Raw genomic sequence first — 19,532 nt, 5'->3', positions numbered from 1 at the left:
ATGAAATTCCATTTGGAGTGACTTTTAGAAACAAGTCTCTGATGTAACCATTGTAACTATAATTTTAATAATGCATTGATACACATTTTCATGGAAATAACCATATTCAAGTAGGAGGTTGAGAGCAAATGACAGCACTAATTCTGAGTATCTGCATAACTTCTCTTTGCTGATTGTCATCAGATGTTATGCCACACGGTTTTCTAACTTAAATTCCTGCCCTCTATTCACATGAAATACCAGTGTGTGGAACCACTGTTACAGCCCGCTTGTGTATTGACTGATGTTTGCTTAACCACTTACAGCTAGCGCCTCGTACCACTGGTTTTCTCTACAAGCCTTATTAAGCTGCTTGCTTGAGCAACTGATCTGCTTAAATAGCAACAAAGCTTCTTTATTGGAGGGAAGGAAAGTGATTAAAAACTTTCTTCTCATCCTTGTTTTTTGTGTATGCGTCTTGTCTGGGAGTCCAGCATCTGTTCTGGGAACCCATCTTATTGCTTCCCTTAATTTCCTGTATCCCTCTTCTCTTCCCTTCCCCCCGCCCCCCCCCAACAAAAAAAAGCCAAAAAAAAAAGCTTAAAAGCTTTTGGTGAGGCCAACCTGAAGTGTATAAAATGACAGCTTGTAGTGGTTGCAGTAGGGAGTGTTTTGTCATGCAATGCAGGGGTATGGTTATGTAGTCTATTGGTATTCTCCCTCTTTCACTTCTTACTCTAGTGTCATCTGAAATTTCTATAGAATGTGGTGTATTTATTGTGCTCTGATGTAAGATGAAGAATATCTATTAAAACTACGTTTTCCAACAGACAGTGCTTTCAGTGGTTAGTAACTGGTATTGTCCCTCAAAAGTACTCCTTGTAACATGGTTGAAGCTTGGTTCAGAATTCAACTTTTTCACCAGGCTGAACTATTAAAAAAAAAAAAAATGTTGTAAAAGTAGTTTGTGTTGAATGTAAGCCAAAGTTGCATGCAGGGCTTGTAACAAATTGTTCTTCAGAGTGAGTAAGCACCATTAACTCTGCCTTCTCGTTACAAATGAGTGCGTGTTTGGGGTTAGCTGGCATACATCCTGTCTGTGCTCTTAACACGGGCAACTTTCGTGGCAGGCAGTGGAGAATACATAAGCTCTACCGTAAAGCCTGGATTCATTTCACCTGCCTCTTAAAAGCTTTACCTTACACTACACACGCAGCTTTCCCCAGCTCTGTCTCTAGTCCAAGGACGAGTGACAGCCTCAGAGGACAGCGAGACCCGCCTAAGCGTCCCCTTTGAAAGTGGCTTTCCCTTCCGTCAGTAGAGAAACAGGACCTGAACTGGCACTTCCACAATTTAACTTCAAACTGGGTGGGATGAATCCAGGACCAAGGTCGCTTAGCAGATGGCTAGATATTTGGATGTTCAGGGCTTAAAACTCAGCCAGAGTTGGCAGCTAGTCAGGAGAATGTAATTAAAACCAAGTTTGTGATGGAATATTGTTAGTGTATTAATAGAAAAAATTCTCTGCCTCCATTTGCTAGTGACTGAATAGAGTGGATTATAGAACCATTTGAGTACACAGTAGCCAGTATGTGTCCAGGTTCTTTTTTTAACTATCTCAACAAATTTGAGATTTTGTTAAGGAAGTCCATGCTGTCTGAATTTGAACATATGAGTCCATAGTGATGGTGTATCTGAAATTAACGGTATAAAAGGACAGGTAAAATACTGTATCTCAGAACACTTTAGAGTATTTTGAAATGATAGTTGTAATGACAGAAATTTTAAATGGGCGTCCTAAAAACTAGAATTTGTTTGTTGTGAGGTCTTCAGGCATATTTTAATTTTAAAGTTGATTATGTATATTAAATAATACGTCTTTAACTTTTAAGCTGATTTAAAAGCCCTGTATAAAGCCAAGCTGGGAATTTCATTCTCATATGTTGGGAAATGTGTAAAACTTTTAAACTAAAGTCTGAAGCCAGTTAGATACAACTTTCTCCTCAGTTAAGCAGGTTTATATTCACAGCTGTTCTCTGAAACTCAGTTACTTTTGTTACATCTACCATTACAGCTGGTTAGCAAATGCAGCTATCTTTTAGGGAATGTTCATTTTATCTCTGTTTTTAGTGGATGTCTGTTAGATAAATTTACAGTAAACTTAAATTAGTTTTCTTTAGCATTACTGGTGCTATACGTCAAACGTCCTGAAATATGGAGCAAGAGTGGTGACATTGCACTTTGTATGTTAGTGTCTGGACAGTGACTGTGTAGCTGTTGAGCCTGGGTTATCTCACGGGCTCTAAAACCACACATGCAAAATACTTTTGCAGTAGTTTCCTTTAGATCAAGAGGATTTGGAAGGGTTTTTTTTTTTGCATAACCATGCAGTGGTGGTCTCTTAACATGCTGCCATGTTCTGTCGTGGGTGTAACATGTATTGTCACTTGGAACTGATGGAACAGGTTTTTGTATCTTAGCTGACTTCAGTCTAAACCAAGTGAAACATTGCTTCTCTAGCTTTCAAGAAACTGTATTTCCAACACATCTGAGATTATTGTAAAACATTTTAATGGACTAGTAACATCAAAAATTGTGACATCTGGACTTATGTACATTCCTTCTTGGGATTATTTTTTTTTTTAGGGTTACTCTTAAAGTAAAATGTCTGGTAGGTTTTGTCAATAACATGTCTTGACTGTAATGTAATATGACACTGAAATAAAAGGAAGAGTGATTATTCATTACATAGGCACTGAGCTTCATTTCACTGTATTGGGCTGCCATCAGCGTGCAATAGTTTTCTAGCAGTTCTTAACATCTGTTAAAATAAGGAAGATAAACATTGAGAACTTCCCTCATAATTTACTTTACAGTTGTTATAGCTTTATGTTTTTCCTCTCTCATGGGGAGAAAAGAGCAATACCTCTGTCCTAAAGCCATTGGAGAGGACTGCTCTGGCACACAAGCTCAGAAGATGCTTTTTTTGTTGGTGTTTTTTGTTTTGGGTTTTTTTTTTTTTTTGCCTGCCTGTGTTTTCAATCTGCCTGTTATAGTACAACACTTTCCTACTTAAGTGCACAGTTTAGACGATTTCTAGTGCAATCAGATTCATGGATGTATTGAGTTTGACTTAAAACATGTTACATTATGAGCATGGCACAAAGTTAAAGTTGATAATGACGTCTGCTATGATGGATTTAATTTCCTTCATGCAGGAAGATTTTAAAGCAAATATCGAATTGTTACGTTGCACTGAAGTACATTAGAAGAGTGGCATCAAGCAGTGCAACTGCTTTATCTGTGGTGTTTGCTTTCGTCACCTCCCCTCAACGGTTCCGACAGGGGTTAGGTGTGAGCCAGTAGACTGTCCTCTGTTTGTCTGCAGGGCAGAAAACAACTAAGGATAAAAACTGCTCTGATTTGAAGGGAGGTGGTGGTGGAAGGTGTCAGCTGAATACTACCCACTGGATGATCGGTGTTAGGAAAGGGAATTATGCCCTAAGGTGACTAATCAGGGTAGCTCAGTTTGTTGCTAGGGAGTTGTCACTGTTGATCAGCCCATCACTGAGACACTGAATACTCAGGAATGCTCCTCAAGGTACAGTACCTGCGGTTTCTGTGTATCGGACTGCATGAGCCTTCCCAGATAAAGAGATCGGTGCAAGTGTGGCAAGTAACAGAATATTTTTAGTTTTAGTTTTTTAAAAAGGAAAATATAAATTAATTCACTGGTCTCTGACTGGAGTATTTGTTGCAAAATGGTGTTTCAGATACTTCAGTGTAGACTGGACTCTTGTCTTCAGAGCTGCTGTGAAGGAATATTTTTGGTTCAGGCCTAATCTGCACCTCCCTGCCTGACAGATGCCAGTGATTTTTGCAGGCAGCCTTGCAAGGTCAGTTGGAAATCTGGCAGGTTTCATGTGCAGTGTTAAGCTGTTGCTTGCTGCAGCAGGTGTGCTCATCTCAGCCCGAGCACCTGCTGTGCCTTCAGAAGTGCTGCTGCTGGGTTTTCCCACTGGCTACTCCCATTACTGTAAGTAACACTGAAGGCTTAGGATGGATACTGATAAATTTATGGAGGGGTGTCTGTGGTCTTATGGCCCATGCACAATTTTTAAAGGCAGGCTAATCTCAGAAGAATAAGGCGCAGTAAGATGATTCTAATGGTACTTTTCTTCAGTTGCTGTGAGTGTTTGCCTGCCTTATTTGAAGACAGGTTGTGCTAGTGGTGCACCCAGAAAGCAGGAAGCCGTTAGGAGAATTAAGCAGAGGTGAGTGGCAGCAAAACATCCCTTAGGACAAGAGCCTTGTTACAGAGTCTGTCTGGAGTAAGAGGTGCCAGGCTGCAGGTAAGCCAACACCAGGGTCAGCGTGCAAGGTGATGGTCTTTAGCCAGCAGCCTGTGTTACTGCATGTGCTGCTTCATACTGTCCATCCAGCAGAACCAATGGTAACAAACAATGAGGAAAAGCTATTGGGAACTAGTGCTGCCGCTGAGAGCTGAAAATTCAGCGTGGGCCATCAGGCGTATAGCAGCTGATCACACAGCAGGCTCATTCAGTGCTCTCTAGCCTTCCTAACCTAGCTCTTCAAGCCATGTTTCCTGCTTTTTTAGGGGCAGAAAATTGCCTGAGAGCATTGTTCCAGGTGGTGCATAGCCCACATTGCCACAAGCAGGGACATGCCTGCAGCTGCTGAGCTTGCATGTTAAGAGGCTGTACCATTCCTTGTGTGGAGCATTGTCCTCCTGATGTGGACACACAGGGCTGGCTTCAGCACTCCAACTGAGCGTGCAGTGCCCAGCTTAGTGTCACAGCAGCACCGAGGCCAGAACATGGCTGAAAAAAAGAGGTTAAGCTTAAAAAAAACCCTAAACACATTCAACTTAAAGCTTGAAGATTATTAATCTTCTTTCTGAAGCTTGGAAAAGCCCATCATTCTGCCTTTCCTTCTGTGTGTTATGCTTTGCCACACACACTACCCCTAATCATGTGCTTCAACTTCACACGTGTGGGAGATACTGTACTTGTGTCTGGCTCCTATCAGAGTAAAACTTTTAAATCTGGAGAACAGAGGAATGTGTTAACTGTCTACTTGTCAAAAGTCATAGAGAGAAGGGTAACAGCGTAACTGCTCAGTGTCAAAACAATGTGGAAGGAAGCAGGTTAAAAAACAAACAAAAACAAGAGGGGGTGGGTCTGCAGAAGCAGGCTGAGCTCTGGCAGTGCTCTCCAGGCTGGGGTGGGTATTAGAGATAAACATGTTCTAAGGGGAACTGTGTGGCATCAAGTTCATAGAAAGCAATCCTTTCCTTCTAACAGCACAAAGAAACTATGGCTGGGGAGGATCTTGAGCCACAAATCGTGGTCGACAGGGGGGTACTTGAGGCAAACACTACTGTCCTGTTGTTACAAATTCCTCCTGTCACTGGGTTAGGTGGACATTTGGTCTGATCTGATGCAGCTGCTCTCCTTGTTATAGTACAGATATTAAATATGTGTCTGTGCTTCAACTGGCAGGCATGAGGATAACAAAAGAAAGTAGAGCATTAGAAGTCTCATTGGTACAGGTAAAACAGTTACATGAGGGAGGGCTGTACGGTGAGCTAGGACAGTTGTCCTAGGATAAGCCCTTCCACAGCGTTAAGTGAAGCTAGAGTGCAAGGATGAGGCAAGAAGCAGAAAACCTTAGATGAAACTAAGTATATTTTAGATGAGACTGAAGACTCTTGCACAAACACTTCTTTTGCAGTATTTGCGACAGAATGACTACAGCATCCACAGGACTAATTTAGATTTTATTCTGGTATTTCTCAAATATAAAAAGTCAAAATTCTTACATCAATCTTTAAAGAAAATCCATGCAAGCAGGTCAAAATGTTTACAACTTAATTTGTTCCCCCACCCACCCACCCACCCACAACCCCTTCCCTTCCGTTTTCACTGCACAAACCATGTTGGTAAGTAAACTAAGTGTTTGCCTCTCCATTTTTTTTTTCACAGCACATTGCTAACAGACCAATGCTAGGCTAAGTCAGGGGTGCAATAAGCACCAAAAGAATGTTTTTTTCACTTTAACAGCCTCTCTGCAATACCTCAGTATTTCTTGTGGTGTTTAAAAGCACATCCGTTTCACTTAATTCTGGCTCCACATGATTTTAAACTTTAAGGCTATTTCTATTTGATACCACCGTAATCTAATTCATGATAATCTCAAAACCTAGCAGCCAGGAAATGCAGCAGTACAAACTAGACTGAAAATTGCAGATGACCACCTGTCTCTTCCCTTTCTACTCTGGCAAACCAAATCTGGATACACTGTACAGAATTTATGGCATGAGAAAAATCTCACATCTGCTCGGTACGAAATAAGTTTGGCCCATCTAAATAGCAATACATGTAAAACCAAAATGCATTTAAAATCAAAACATTTAAATTGATAGGTAGTAAAAAACCCGAAACTTTAGCCTTCCTATTCTGATTTTCACACAGACCCTTTCTGTTGAAGCTTAGTGTCAGATTTCATTAGGACTGAAGCCATACCGCTGCCTGTTTAATACAGTTGTTTCCTGTAGCATAACTGAAGTGTTTTCAATTTACCTTTACAATTCACAGAACATTTATTTTTGAAAGGGAGTAGAAGTCAAACTAAGCAATAGAGCTTCATTCTGAAGGTTGCATAGAGACTGAAGAGATTTATACAACGAATGCTGCTTAAAAAAAAAGTGTCTGTCTGGCACTACTTAACAGCTCAAATGTGTGTGACCAAAAAATAACCAAAATATTTATAGGCAATCAACTCTGAGTTTGTTAGCAACAGCAATACTGTACATTTTTACACTATTATCAAATACATAATTCAAGAGTTACAAAATAAGATCATGCATTACCACTAAATCTCATACAAGCTTGGATTGGTTTCATTCCAAGAATCTGAAACAGAGACAGAAGCATTTTTTTATGAATAAGAACTCAAAACTCTGGATTCTTGTTTTAGCTTTCACAGATCCCATATAATCTTGTTACAAGAAAGCCTGTTCAAGTTTGCTCAATTTAAAGTGTTAAAATGACTACTGAACAAAAAAGCGAGCAAAGTGATCAAAAAAGGGAGCTAAGTTATTCACTCTTTTAAAGGCAGCTTTAGAGCCTTTAAAGGGTACCCTTACACGCTGTGGGTAGGATTTTAACAAAAGATCAGACACCCTTCAACATGCCCAACTCCACCTTCTTTTGACAGACCATTCAGTTTAAAGAAGTGAGCTGAGCAAACAGTGTCCCCATCTGGATTAGGTTCAGCGTAAAGTAGGTGTACACATGCATGTGCACTACTGAAATACCAACACTCCTTCCCTAGCCCCACCTCCTGATTGAAAGGAAGCCTAAGTTGTTGGCAACACTTCCACCTTTAGGTGAACCTGAACAGAGCTGTGTGTTCTTTCCAGTTCTGGAAGTGACCTGGAATAGGAGATAGAGGGATGGAAAAGCAGCATCCTACCCAACATTTCAGAAGTCTTCAGCTTTGTGGCTCATGCCTCTTGTCAGTAGTATTTATGCCTCTTCAAAGAGAGCAGCGTTAAGAGCTCAGAACCTCTGTCTCCCTAGTTTCACTGCATTTACATATGGCACAAGATTGGTTTTCTAAAGAATAACTTGTGGCAACAACATTTTTTTCCTAAAAAAGTGTAACAGCACAAAAAAGTTTAATTTATAGCAGCATTTTACACAATTTGTGTTAAAAAAGTAGAAGTTAACCATTTGTGTATTGAGTAACAAAAGGTTTAAATTACATTTATTTTCCATTTTACACTCACTATTTACTAGTTGGACTATTTACAAAGGTTCAAATGCTGTGTCAGAGAATGAGCTTTACCCAGAATAAACTTAACTTGTGAGGTAATGGTCTACCTCAACATCTGTTTTGGCTAGCTATAGAGGAGGTACAGTTGGGTTTAGATCCTAGAAAAAACAGAATTAGGGTGTTCTTATGAATTAGATTGTGATCTTGTAGAAGAAAACCATACACGCACACACACATAACCCTAGAGAGAGAGTAATCCTATGGTAAAAAACATTAAGACTAACAGTGGATTTAGTTTTCATCTTTTTGGCTGAAAAAGGGGAGAAAATAATTAAGAAAAGGGAAGTTGTTAGCTGTATCTCATTTATCCCAGCTAAGTTTTATCAAGAGGACAGCTTTTAACTCAAGAAGCTAAAGCGACCGATGTTAAACAGTGAAATTAAAGTACTTAAGAATTAACTTAAAATTGGGGCTTTCAGCACACCTGCTGAATAAGACAAAGTAATATTATTTCTCCATTAGTCTAAGTAAGTGTCAACCCACCTGCCTCCAGGCCCAGGAAGTACCACTATTAGCTCCTGCTGGGCAAGACACCTCATCACATGCTTGCTAGTGGACACCCCTGTAAGGTAAGGGTGCCCCTTGGGTAAATCTTACTTTCCTCTGTACATTTTTAAATGACAACAGACTGCGGGAACACTACATAGGATGCTTCTCATTGAAGATTAGCAGTTTTTGGAACCTGCAGTGTGATTACACCATGAACAAAACATGTATCGAAATGCTAAAATGAAAAAAAAAGAATGGGGGAAGCAAGATGGACAATGCTTTTCATGTAAGTCTTCTGACAGTTCATCAGCTGACCAAGTAATGAAACAAAAGTATCGCAGGTAGTTTTGGTAGTTGCAAGAAAAAGTTATTGTTCTTGCTCTAGTTATACATTACATGGAGACTGCATAGGACAAGGCAACCTTTTGGATAACTGAGGCAAGCAGTGCTTAGTGTCGGTATCCTTTACTCTCGAATGTGGTTTAGTGCTTTATTGTAGCCACACTTATGCACCTCTGCCTTCACCACACCTATTTACCCAAATACTTCCATCTAAAGATCTTTGCACTTCATCTGTGGAAACCAAATAAGAGCTTAGTATAAGACTATTTGCTCAAGCTTTTTTCTAAGCAAGTACTCTCGCAGAACTACTGATTAAAACTGACAAGTCTTAAATAAGCTGAACACCACTGAGATGCATATTTTATTTTAGCAGATATGGAAATGTATATACTCAAGTTCCTTTTTTTTTTTTAAAAAAAATGGCCTATTAAGGCATCTTAAAAAAATCCATATATGGCTTTGGTTTGCTGAAATACTATTTTACATTGTTAAAAAAGAAAAACATGTTCAAATAAGTTTGACATTATGACACATTCACATATTTCACTTAGAACTGACAGTTATACAGATGCCTACATGTGATCACAAATGTCTCCCCTTGTGACGACACGAATAAAAAGGTAATCCAAATGTTTATCTCACAGTAGAGGGCAACCCAGAAGTCTGTGCAGAAGTGACATATAAGGAGTTATTATCTGGAAGAGGGGGAACCACAGAGTTTCCGTTAGTGGGTGAACAGCTCAGTTTCAGTTTTTCCAAGTACTCTGCATGAACAGGCTTGTGACACTGAAGGACCTTGATTGCATCTTCTACTTTAAACCATTCTCTTTTCCTTCCTGAAGGAGTATAATCCACAAAGAAAAACAGAGTTACAAATTTGTAACAGCACCATTTGTTGCTATCTGTTCATTCACTGTTTCTCATTTCTTTTGCTTTAGAAGTTCAAGTTGTCAGGCAAAAGATACAAAGTGAAAAGACATTGAAAGAACTCATGAACATAAGAGATCCACTCAAGCTTACTGAAATGCAGTTCATAATAAAGCCTTTCAGATAACACTCTTGAAGCAGACACTGGGAAGAAGCTCATATGACTGTTCATATGCTCCAAAAGCCACATCTAGTCCTTACAGAAAAGGATATTATTATTTAAAAGACACAATACTGCCTTCCTACGTTGTCATGCCTAGCAGAAAATCAATCTGAAGAATGAAGATGCATGCGTACATGAAGTTACAGAAGCAGCATGGCTTGGTCTGATTTAGAAAGCAGTGTTCCATACTCAAAACATAGATGTATGGAGTTACTCAGGTTAGCTGTGAGTTTTTAAAAAATAGTATACCAGAGAGATGTTTAGATAAGTTCTAAGCCTTATCTTAGTAAGACAGTCCTAAGACCATCTTTCCTACACAAGTAAGTCGTTTAAAATTAAAGGCCTCTGAAAACACTTAAAAGGTCAACAATAGTATTGTTAAAAGTGGGATTAATTCTGTTTTTCATTTGGCTTTTTACAGTGTTACAGGTACTATGCTTAAACATTATGAAGACATCTGTAAACTTCCTGTTTAAGACCAAGGTATGTGGCCCCACCAGGGCTGTTCATCCAGCTAGCATCCCACCGCCAGCAGCACTCCCCAGAAGGAGGCCAGCAGTAGCCCCAGTGCTGGATGCTCCCCTCTACCCCACAGCTTGGCACCAGCAGAAACAGACCAGTCCTGTCCTCAGGGGCCCTGTACAGTTCCAGGTACAAGAAAAAAACCTCAAACAATCCTATCACTGCCAATATTGATCCTCCTAAGTAATGGATCACTGATCAGTGTTGCTATACAGGGAACCTGACATGCAATTAAGAATCCCCACAACTTGATAGCATCAGAAACATAACATTCTCTCTCCACCTGAAAAACTGAGCACTTTTGAAATTACCCTTACAGTTACATTCCATTTGCTGTCAGATGAGCAGTGCTAAGTTTATGCATTTTAGCACTCCTAAAGCACAGCCTCTTGAAAAGGGCAAAGCATCACCAATCCAAGTAGGATGTAATTTTTGATACCAATCCTTCGTTAACTAAGACAATACGCTGAACGAACTAAGTTAAAAAAAAAAGCTTAAAACCAAAACTACTTAGTGTTTACTTAATTAAATTAAAAATGGAAGATCCATACAGCATCACAAAGGATATTAATCTAGCTAAATTGCATGACAGTGGTATCTGTATGACAGATATATCTATATAGGAATAAATACCTCTTAAGGTAAGCACTATCACTACTGAAAAATTAATTAGGCTAAGGTCAAAGTAAGTACCAGTGATTTCTGCCCTCACCCCCCTCCAGGAATCAGGAAAAAAAGAATCTCATCAAAACTTCCTAAAGAGTACCCTACCCAGAGTATCAGACAGCAAAACATTCTACTCTTCTTTAAAGAAAAAAGTCATATCAGTATAATAGTTGGCCTAAAAAAAAAAGCGCTGTATCAGCAACTAATAATGAAGTTGATTCCATCTTAATACTTAGAATATCCTAATTAATATAACATAAGGGTAACACAGTATGTTGGAAGCAACTCTAGTTATATGCGTACAAAAGCATGGAAGAACAGCACTACGATTTCCAGTAATTTCAGTTTATAGAACAGAAATAGTATTCCCCCAGGATTATAAGAATTGCTTCAGAAAATGAAAGAAGTTTGCTTAATATGTTTTAAGTGTAGCACATGAGGACAAAGAATGAGTTTACCTATATTAACTGAATCTTCCCAGTCTTCCAGTATTTCCGTTACAGTAAGAACATAAACATATGTCCTATGCTTCCGATCCTGGTTCTGCTTGAATATTAGAAGTAGAGGTTGTAATTCACAGGAAAACAAACAAAACAAACAAACAAACCAGTTTACAGACATACCACAATTATAAAAATCAGAAATTACTTACCCTGAAGGATACTTGCCCAAAAAGATGGGAAAAATGAAGTTTTATTTAAAAGAACAGCTATTATATTTTACTAGACTCATTAAAAAAAACTACAACAAACAAGCAAATTTGAAGGTTGTGAAGATGGGACCAAACTATGTTCTTGGTCATCTAGTTTAATATTAGCAGTTGTCCACTAGTACTGCCCATTACTTATCTTTTACATGTTTTCAGTTACCACAGTAGAGTGTGCTGGCTAGAACTGTTTCCACAACTCATATTCCTAGATGAAAGGTTATTAAAAAAACCCTTGCAAGATGGAACCACTGCATCATGTGGCCAGATCATCTATGCAATGCTGGCTCTAAAGTTTCAGTTTAAGTGAGGCAAATTAAATAACCTATGTTTGCAATCATGACAAATGCAAAAATCATTACCAGCTGTTCACTCAACAGGTTCTCCATGTTAGCAGCACTAACCACCTATTGAGAAAGCACACGCTTTTTGAACCAGGCAAGTCAGAGACTGACAGAGGTAGCCTGCTCAGGGCAAGGTCGCTGTGCCACAGCCAGTCCGTGGGAGGTCTGTGTAAACATTACTCCCTGCTAGCTCCGAAGCAGGCTAGCAGTGCACTCAAAGGTGCTGCCCCACTAACCAAACTATACTGCCCCTTGGAAGAGAACTGAGCTCCTAGAAAACCCAGGACCATCTATGATTACAACTCTACTAAGAACCAAGAGATGTTATACTCTAGCTCTCCCTTACAGATGGTTTTATCCTTGTGCCAGTAACCATTCCTACTTAACTCTGTTTCACTACAAGCTTACTATTGTTTTATACTGTTGCTTTACTAGGAAATAAAAATACTCCAAGATGGTTCTTTGTCAGTATCACTATTAAATGGAGTAAATATATCTGTAACAGATATCCTTTCTGGCTGTAGTTCTAGAATACGAGGACTGAGCAGCAGCATCATTTCCATCGTCTTAGTTCCATCCCCAGGTCACAACGGGTGGCCCCCTCGATACAAATGACTATTTGTGGGGCTGTCTTGTGAAACTGAAGTAGGGCCTTGATTTAAGGTACAAATAACCTAAAAAGTGCCACTCAACACAGATTTTTATCTCTGCTGGTCTAGATGGTGGTAGATGGCTTCAGAACAACATACATCTGAATTGCCAAAGAATCATCATGCCTTGCATCCCTTGTTTTAAGGCTACAAGATGATAGGTATCTTGTCTTTTTTGTGGACCAAACTGGGAAATACAGAATACTTCTGCAGATTAACCAGTAGCTGAAACACAAGGCAAGTTGTTAATGTATAGGACTATCCAGGTGTACTCATAAACTCAGTATCAATCAGAAAAAGGGCAAGTGCTGCTAACTACAAACAGGCACTTGTTGAATTCTGTCATGGCTTCCATACTTCACAATGGGATTAAGTAATATTTCACATAGGAAATCCCTATCAGGAATATACTGCCTCTGAAAGTTGGTTTTGTAATCAAACTGTGAAGCTTCATACCTAACTACTAGAGTAAGGGACTTCCACTCTCACCCATCATACAGGACAACATAGTAATGTTGGATGTATTATGATCTGAAGACTCACCCCTATGTTTCCACAGTCTACTCCTGTCTAAAACCTGAGCAGAAGTGGGCAACACCAACACTAAAAGAGAGTTATATCTAGCATGCAACCTTGCGCTGTCAGTACTTCAGAGTCTGATGTTTACACTATGAAATACAAGTTTTGAACTACGTAGTATTGCTAAAGGTTAGATTTATCTGTAATCCAAAGCGTTAGCTTTTTTGGTGAATCAAAGCCATACTGAGATACTTCATATACAGACCTATCAATTTAGGTGTGTGAAAGTTGATAAGTTACTTCAGCAAAAACTAATCAGAGAGAAAAAGTCAAAATCACACCGTCAAGAGGTATGCATGGTATTTCAGAAATCCTAGATCTATCAATGTCGGTTTCACTTTTTTTGTTTTAAAACTTCTAGATATTATCCAAATACTAATTTAATCTTTCTGGGAAAGTTCCAAGTACTTTGAAATCTTCCTATTCAAACCTTCACACATCATGTAACAACTAAAGGAAAACACCTGTCTAATGTAGTATTTCCAGTAGCATTGCTAAATTTAAGGCAGGTAGTAACTTCAGAACTTCTGTCTGATTCTGTTGTGTACATGTTAAGTTTCTGTAGTTTATCAACTCTCATAAAAAAAGAATATTGTTTTTAAAAAGTAAAAGAAAAGCTCACCTCAAATATCCCAAGCAGTCTGCCTAGCTTTCCCTTTACTCCAGCCTACAAAACAAACAGGAAAAACTGTTAACATGTGCTTTTTAATTTAAAAAACCCTAAAACACAAGTACCAGCCTCCTACATCAGCATAAGTTAATTACTTGTCTTCATTAGGGTTATTTAAGCAAGTGTCTTAACGTAAGTTTTAATTAGACAGTGCTGCATTGCTTCTGGAGTTTCTAGTTTTAGAGTACCCAGAGTATTAGAACACAAAAGCTTGTCCTAATGTATGGATCAAAGAATGCGTAAATCTTTCAGATTTTCCATCCAGATCAAAATACTGTTTTACGTACCATGTTCTTTGTGCACTGTGTTTTATTACAGAGATAAGTGACATCCAATACTTAAATAATCCAGGGAAGTAGATAGGACAAGAGATAATTTAAAGTAGTATAACAACAAATCTAGAAAAGGAATCATTAAAACTCCATTGCTATTTTACACAGAATCTTAAGTCTAAGTCTTCAAAATACAATAATAAATTAAACCGTAGGTTACTAAGTGGACCTTGCAGCATGATAACTTAATGTATGCTAGTTTTCATATGAAAGTACAGCTTTTGGCATGTAAGCTTAAAACCAAATTTATATCCCCAATCCTCTACAAACAGTTTTGAATTCTCTTTCTAGTTAATAATGTTAGGAAAGACTTTAGAGTTTTACTCCAGCTTTTTAAAACAACCCCTATGTGTATCAGCATGTGCTTAATAACTTTTATCCATAAAGGCGGTCATTATATTGTACTAAGACTCTAGGGTTTGTTTTCCAATAAGTAATATATAATGCCTCTTCCAACATAAGTACTTTATAATCATCCATTTGTTCTAGACAAATCTCAGACCACATTCCTGAGACATAAAAGCATATGTAGTCTATTGGTAGACAAAGCCATATTTAGAATTTTTTTTGTCTTGTTGTATAACCGATGTTTAAAATAGGGCTTCTTAAGTGCTAAGATGACATTTTCTAGTCTTCAGTCTTTGTTTCCAGCTTTAACCGAAGGAAGCTACTGATGTCTTGCTTCTTTATATAAAGGACCATATGGATCTTAATTACATTTTAATGAGTAACTCTGACAGACAACCAGGCAGGCTTTAGCAATAAGTCTAATCAAGATCTTAGAAGTGAATGCTTTCTGTGTCTTTCTTTTTAAAGAAAGCAGATGGCTGGTGTTATTTATTAAGCAGTTTTGATGAAGGAAGTCTGCTCACAGCCCCTACAACTCAACAAGCATTTTTCTTGTCTAGAGCAAGAGCTAGAGCTAAACTTAACACGAAACTACGTACAATATTCTTCTGGTCATCTGCTGTGATGACAGAGATACCTGTTAGAGTTCATGAAGTTGAAATATGTAACTGGACCTGCTGGATAAGTGATTAGGCAGTATGTTAATTAAGAAAGCATCAGACTCATTTTGATCTGAAAGGATCAGCTACATCACAATAGGCATTAAAGTCTGCTTGTGCTTTACACCAAGTAATGAAAAAGCATTTATTAGCCTGAAAGAACACATGCGAAATAAATGTTTAAGTTTTACTGATTAATCCTAGTTTCCTCAACATTACAGTATCTTTTGAAAAAAGATAAGCAGAACCTAAAAGGCTACAAATTTATGATTCTGTCCCTAATTTTCGCCTTTCCTCTTATGCAGCAATATCTAGGAATCACTGTATCCTTTAAGATTTCTACTTTGTGGCAAACTGAACAACTAAAAAAAGCAATTTTCCATCATCCTATTCCATCAAAAGTAACAACATGAATCTGTGAGATTAGTCTTTTTTTAACACTTCAGGCATCCAAGCATACAGTTTTAGCTGCACAAGTTTGTGATTTCTTCATTTCTTCCCTAAAGTTGCAGCAAACAACAAGATTATAGCAAGATATAGCTTACCAGCATGACAAAGAGCCCAGTATAGACTCTGCAGGTTTCTCAAGCATTAAGAAAAGCTTTTCTAAGTGCCAAGGAACTGCTGTAAAGGGGACTATGCTCTACCCGAAGGTGGTAAAAAATTACTCCCTGTCACCTCAAACTAAAACAACTGCCCCCCTCCCCAAACCCCAACCAACACCTCCCTCCAAATCAAAAAACTTTAAAGATTTTAGAAGTCTCTAAGAAGTCCTAGCCAAGGCCTTACTTACATTACAAAGATTTCTTAAAGGCAAGTCGATGGCAACAGGACTGTTGAAGGACAAAGAATCTCACCATCAGAGCTGCAGGATGGCTTCTCTGAACCGCTAAGCGTGAGTCTGACAATTAACTGATATCCAACACATAGCACAAACACCATTGACCAGGTAAGTTTACCCATATGGAATAGCTTTCATAGAGAAGTTTTTTCAACCTATTAGTACCCTATAGTCACAATTGGAATTTATCATCAATGTTACTCTAAATGGAATTTACTTAACAGCTTCTCTATTCTCTCTCCAAGCAAATCAGTGGTTTAAACAAATATTCTTTGCTGAGCAATTCTGAATGAAACAATCAGAAGCAGTCCATTACATTAAGTGTAAGAATTTCCCAAAGCTTGTAACAAAGCTTTTGTGCAATCAGATGTTCCTAGGTAAATGTGTTTACTATCACTGATGCCTAGTTACTCTCTAGGCAAACGCACATGCTTCCAAAATGTAGCATCATTCCTGCAGATAGGAGTGTCTTTTGAAACCTCTATACCCAAAAGTATAAAAAAGTTGTAACTAGTCTCATGAATATATTCAACTGAATCACCTTCCTAGTTTAAAAAGTACCATTAAAGTGACTGTGACTTTTTTTTTTTTTTAAGTGTTTTTGCTAACAAAAGTATTTCCTCCAGGTTCTTACCTTAATGTAGTTCATCCAAAACATGGCAAAGTTGAGTGCTAGAGGACCAAAAACCACTTCAGCTTTTTCCCTAAAAAGTCAAACTATGTTCCCACTTTCCTAATCATAAGCTTCTAATCCAATACACTGGTCAAGTTCTCAGACTTTGAACCATTTTGTCTCTAATAAAAATATCTTTCTTCCTTTGGCCATGAAGTGCCCATGGCTGTTAAAATACAGTTCTGTAAGTAAACAAAATCCTATAGGCTACAATAGGCAAGTGAGACCATCTAAACTTTGGGGAGAAAAGCCTGAAAAACCACCATTTCTTCTGGCAGGCAAGCTGTCAAATTGGGTGCTACACCTCCCCAGAAGGATTCCCTAAGGAAGTCTATGAGTACTACATCAATAAAGTCTCAAATCTGAATTTATGTATATATTGTAGTATTAGCCTAAATCCAATGACAAGAGGACAAACTGGCCACTTCATCCCATAATTCTTCTGGCCTGGAGGTGGTTCGCTGTTGGCAGCTCCAGGCATACTGCAGTCACAGATGCACGGTCAGACTCGCCTTTCGTTTCCTGTAGATGGAGCACGAGCCACGCTGCAGTTTAATTTTTAGGCTAACAGTCTACCAGAGCAGAAAGCTGCTTAAAATAAGAAGTAACTCTGAAAGCTGTCTGAACTGTGATATCTGTTGGCTAGTACTTTAATGGCTAGGCTCCTGAAGGCACAATGCAAGACTATTCCTGCCCTTTCTTGCATACTCTTATAAAATCCAAAGGGTTCCATTGTATCTACCACAACCTCTCAGCTGAAAGTGTGTTTTATTTTTTTTTTCTTTTGAAGTATCTACCTAGTCCTAGCCTGTAATACCCAGTTATTTTCCAAATATTAGATGCTCACTGGAGCAGATTCCTCTGCTTCCTGCAAGAGGTCTCAGATAATATTACTGCCGTTTTCTCTGTTGAAGCAGATTAACTTTCAGGATCGGCCTCTGTCTCAGAAACTGTGTTCACACAGGTCTGGGAGGAATTACGTTCATTTTTTGTAGGCATTTCAGGATACTACTAAGCACAAACAAAGCAAGAGTCTCGTTTTTTTTTTGTGAGATAGAAGAAAAGAGTCAGAGGGTGCTCCTTCCATTTAACCAGCTGGACATCATTGGCTTGCCACCCTTATTATTTTTGTCATATTTCTCTTAAAATGCTACATGTGCAAACAACATTTATTTCCATCTTTCCTAGTACCTCCCAATTAAGCTCCCAATTGATAAACAGACTAGCTCCTCATTTCTATGAGGTTTAATACCTTTCTGGGATTGCTTTATATTGTAGCTTCATTTTGGTATTCTACTTCCAGGTTTGTAAAAACTTACTGTACCTAAGGTATTTGACAGGTTATTGTAATTACTGTAACCTGTGAAATGGCAGACAAACTTTAATTCATATTAAACACTTAGTAGAGGTAAAACCCCAAATCACTAACATGAACAGAATTTAAGGATAAAAAAAAAATCTGGAGTCATACACACAGGCAGACTATGGAGCAACTGCCGTGCATATAGATTTGACTACAAAGATCTTTGCTTGGGTTTTAAAACAAGGATTTTAAATACACAACAGTTGCTGGGAAAGCGAGGGATACTTAGAGCCAGTGGGCTATCATATTGTGAGGTATTAGCACTCTTACTGTTAAGAAACGCTACTGCAGCTCTCACTATCAATTCCTCCATTGTAATAAGTTAATGGAAACCGATGCTTAGTTTGTGCATGACCCAATACTGAAGAAACACAGGTCAAACCAGTGCCACAGCATGCCTCCTTTGAAGTTTATTCATTCACAAAACTCTTAACAGTTCACTGTACTGTAACCAGCTTGCCAGGTGACATTGACCTTAGCATAAAAATAGAAAGGACATCCATCTCTAGAAAGGTTAGTAGGAATTTCCATGGGTCAAGTCAAAAGCCTGAATACCACTCTGACTTTTCTTTAAAAATGGCACTTTGCAGTCTCATGGCAGCACACATGATTCAGCCTGTAGCTTAAGATGATGTTACTTTAGGGCATGAACTTTTAACGCTCAGTTACACAAGCCCCAGAAACTCTGAAGCTGCAGAAGAAGTGTCACCAAATGATTTTTGCTTATTAAAGCCTGTAGCCTTTGAAAAATCTTAATGCATTTGCAAGCACAGCTCAGAGCTGAACACAGCTGGCAGTTTACGCCTTACTCCAGAGCACCATAAAAAAAGGTGTAGCCACTGTAGTAGAAGTGAATAAAAATTGGTTTAACTTTTGAGCAAAATAACTCTGCTAGCACCACTCAAGCTTTAGAATTACTGGGTTCATTTCTTTACCTTCAGAAAAGGTTTCTCTTGTGGTGTATAAACACTGATGACATTTACATTTTTCCAGTCAGGTACAACATGAAGCTTTTCTATCATGAAGCTGCTTACCGAAATTTTGATGGCAACACATATATTCTAAGCAGCTACAGAACAGCATAACGTACAATACATTGAAAAGTAATCAAACCATTTGCCTAAGCCACACGTTTATATGTCGCTGTGTGATAGCACTTGAACAAAACACAATCAAAAGAGCGTGAGCATATGAGTGAAGGGGGCTGACATCTGTCTTCAGGATTCAAAACAGGTTGCCAAGTACTGCAATTCTTGACCAGAACCACCATGATGTATGGGAAAGTCTTTCGCTTTGCTCTGACAAAGTAGTGAGGGCAAGAACAAAACTGAGCTATGGAAGAACTGTTTCACATTGTAACAGCAGGTATTCCGATTATTCACTTTGTGATTTGCTCTACTTGTTTGGTTTTTTTTTTGT

General features: G+C 38.5%; 1 protein-coding gene across 2 annotated transcripts in view; it reads right to left on the bottom strand.

The window, feature by feature from the left end:
* Positions 1-6,965: 6,965 nt before the first annotated feature.
* The window catches only part of NUDT4 (nudix hydrolase 4), a 31,683-nt gene continuing 19,116 nt past the window's right edge, over positions 6,966-19,532 (bottom strand). Inside the window, exons 3-5 of one of the 2 annotated variants that reach the window (XM_086610021.1) lie at positions 13,850-13,894; positions 11,407-11,494; positions 6,966-9,506 (exon numbers count right to left, since the gene is read on the bottom strand). In XM_086610021.1, coding sequence (XP_086466147.1) covers positions 9,304-9,506; positions 11,407-11,494; positions 13,850-13,894 — 336 coding nt within the window. In that variant the 3' untranslated portion in view covers positions 6,966-9,303. The remainder of the gene's footprint in view (positions 9,507-11,406; positions 11,495-13,849; positions 13,895-19,532) is intronic. The other variant, XM_086610023.1, reaches the window with a different exon arrangement.

This window comes from Tauraco erythrolophus, chromosome 4 (genome assembly GCF_009769465.1).
Source record: "Tauraco erythrolophus isolate bTauEry1 chromosome 4, bTauEry1.pri, whole genome shotgun sequence".
NCBI classification, from domain to species: domain Eukaryota; kingdom Metazoa; phylum Chordata; class Aves; order Musophagiformes; family Musophagidae; genus Tauraco; species Tauraco erythrolophus.
This window is presented reverse-complemented; position numbering and strand designations above follow the sequence as displayed.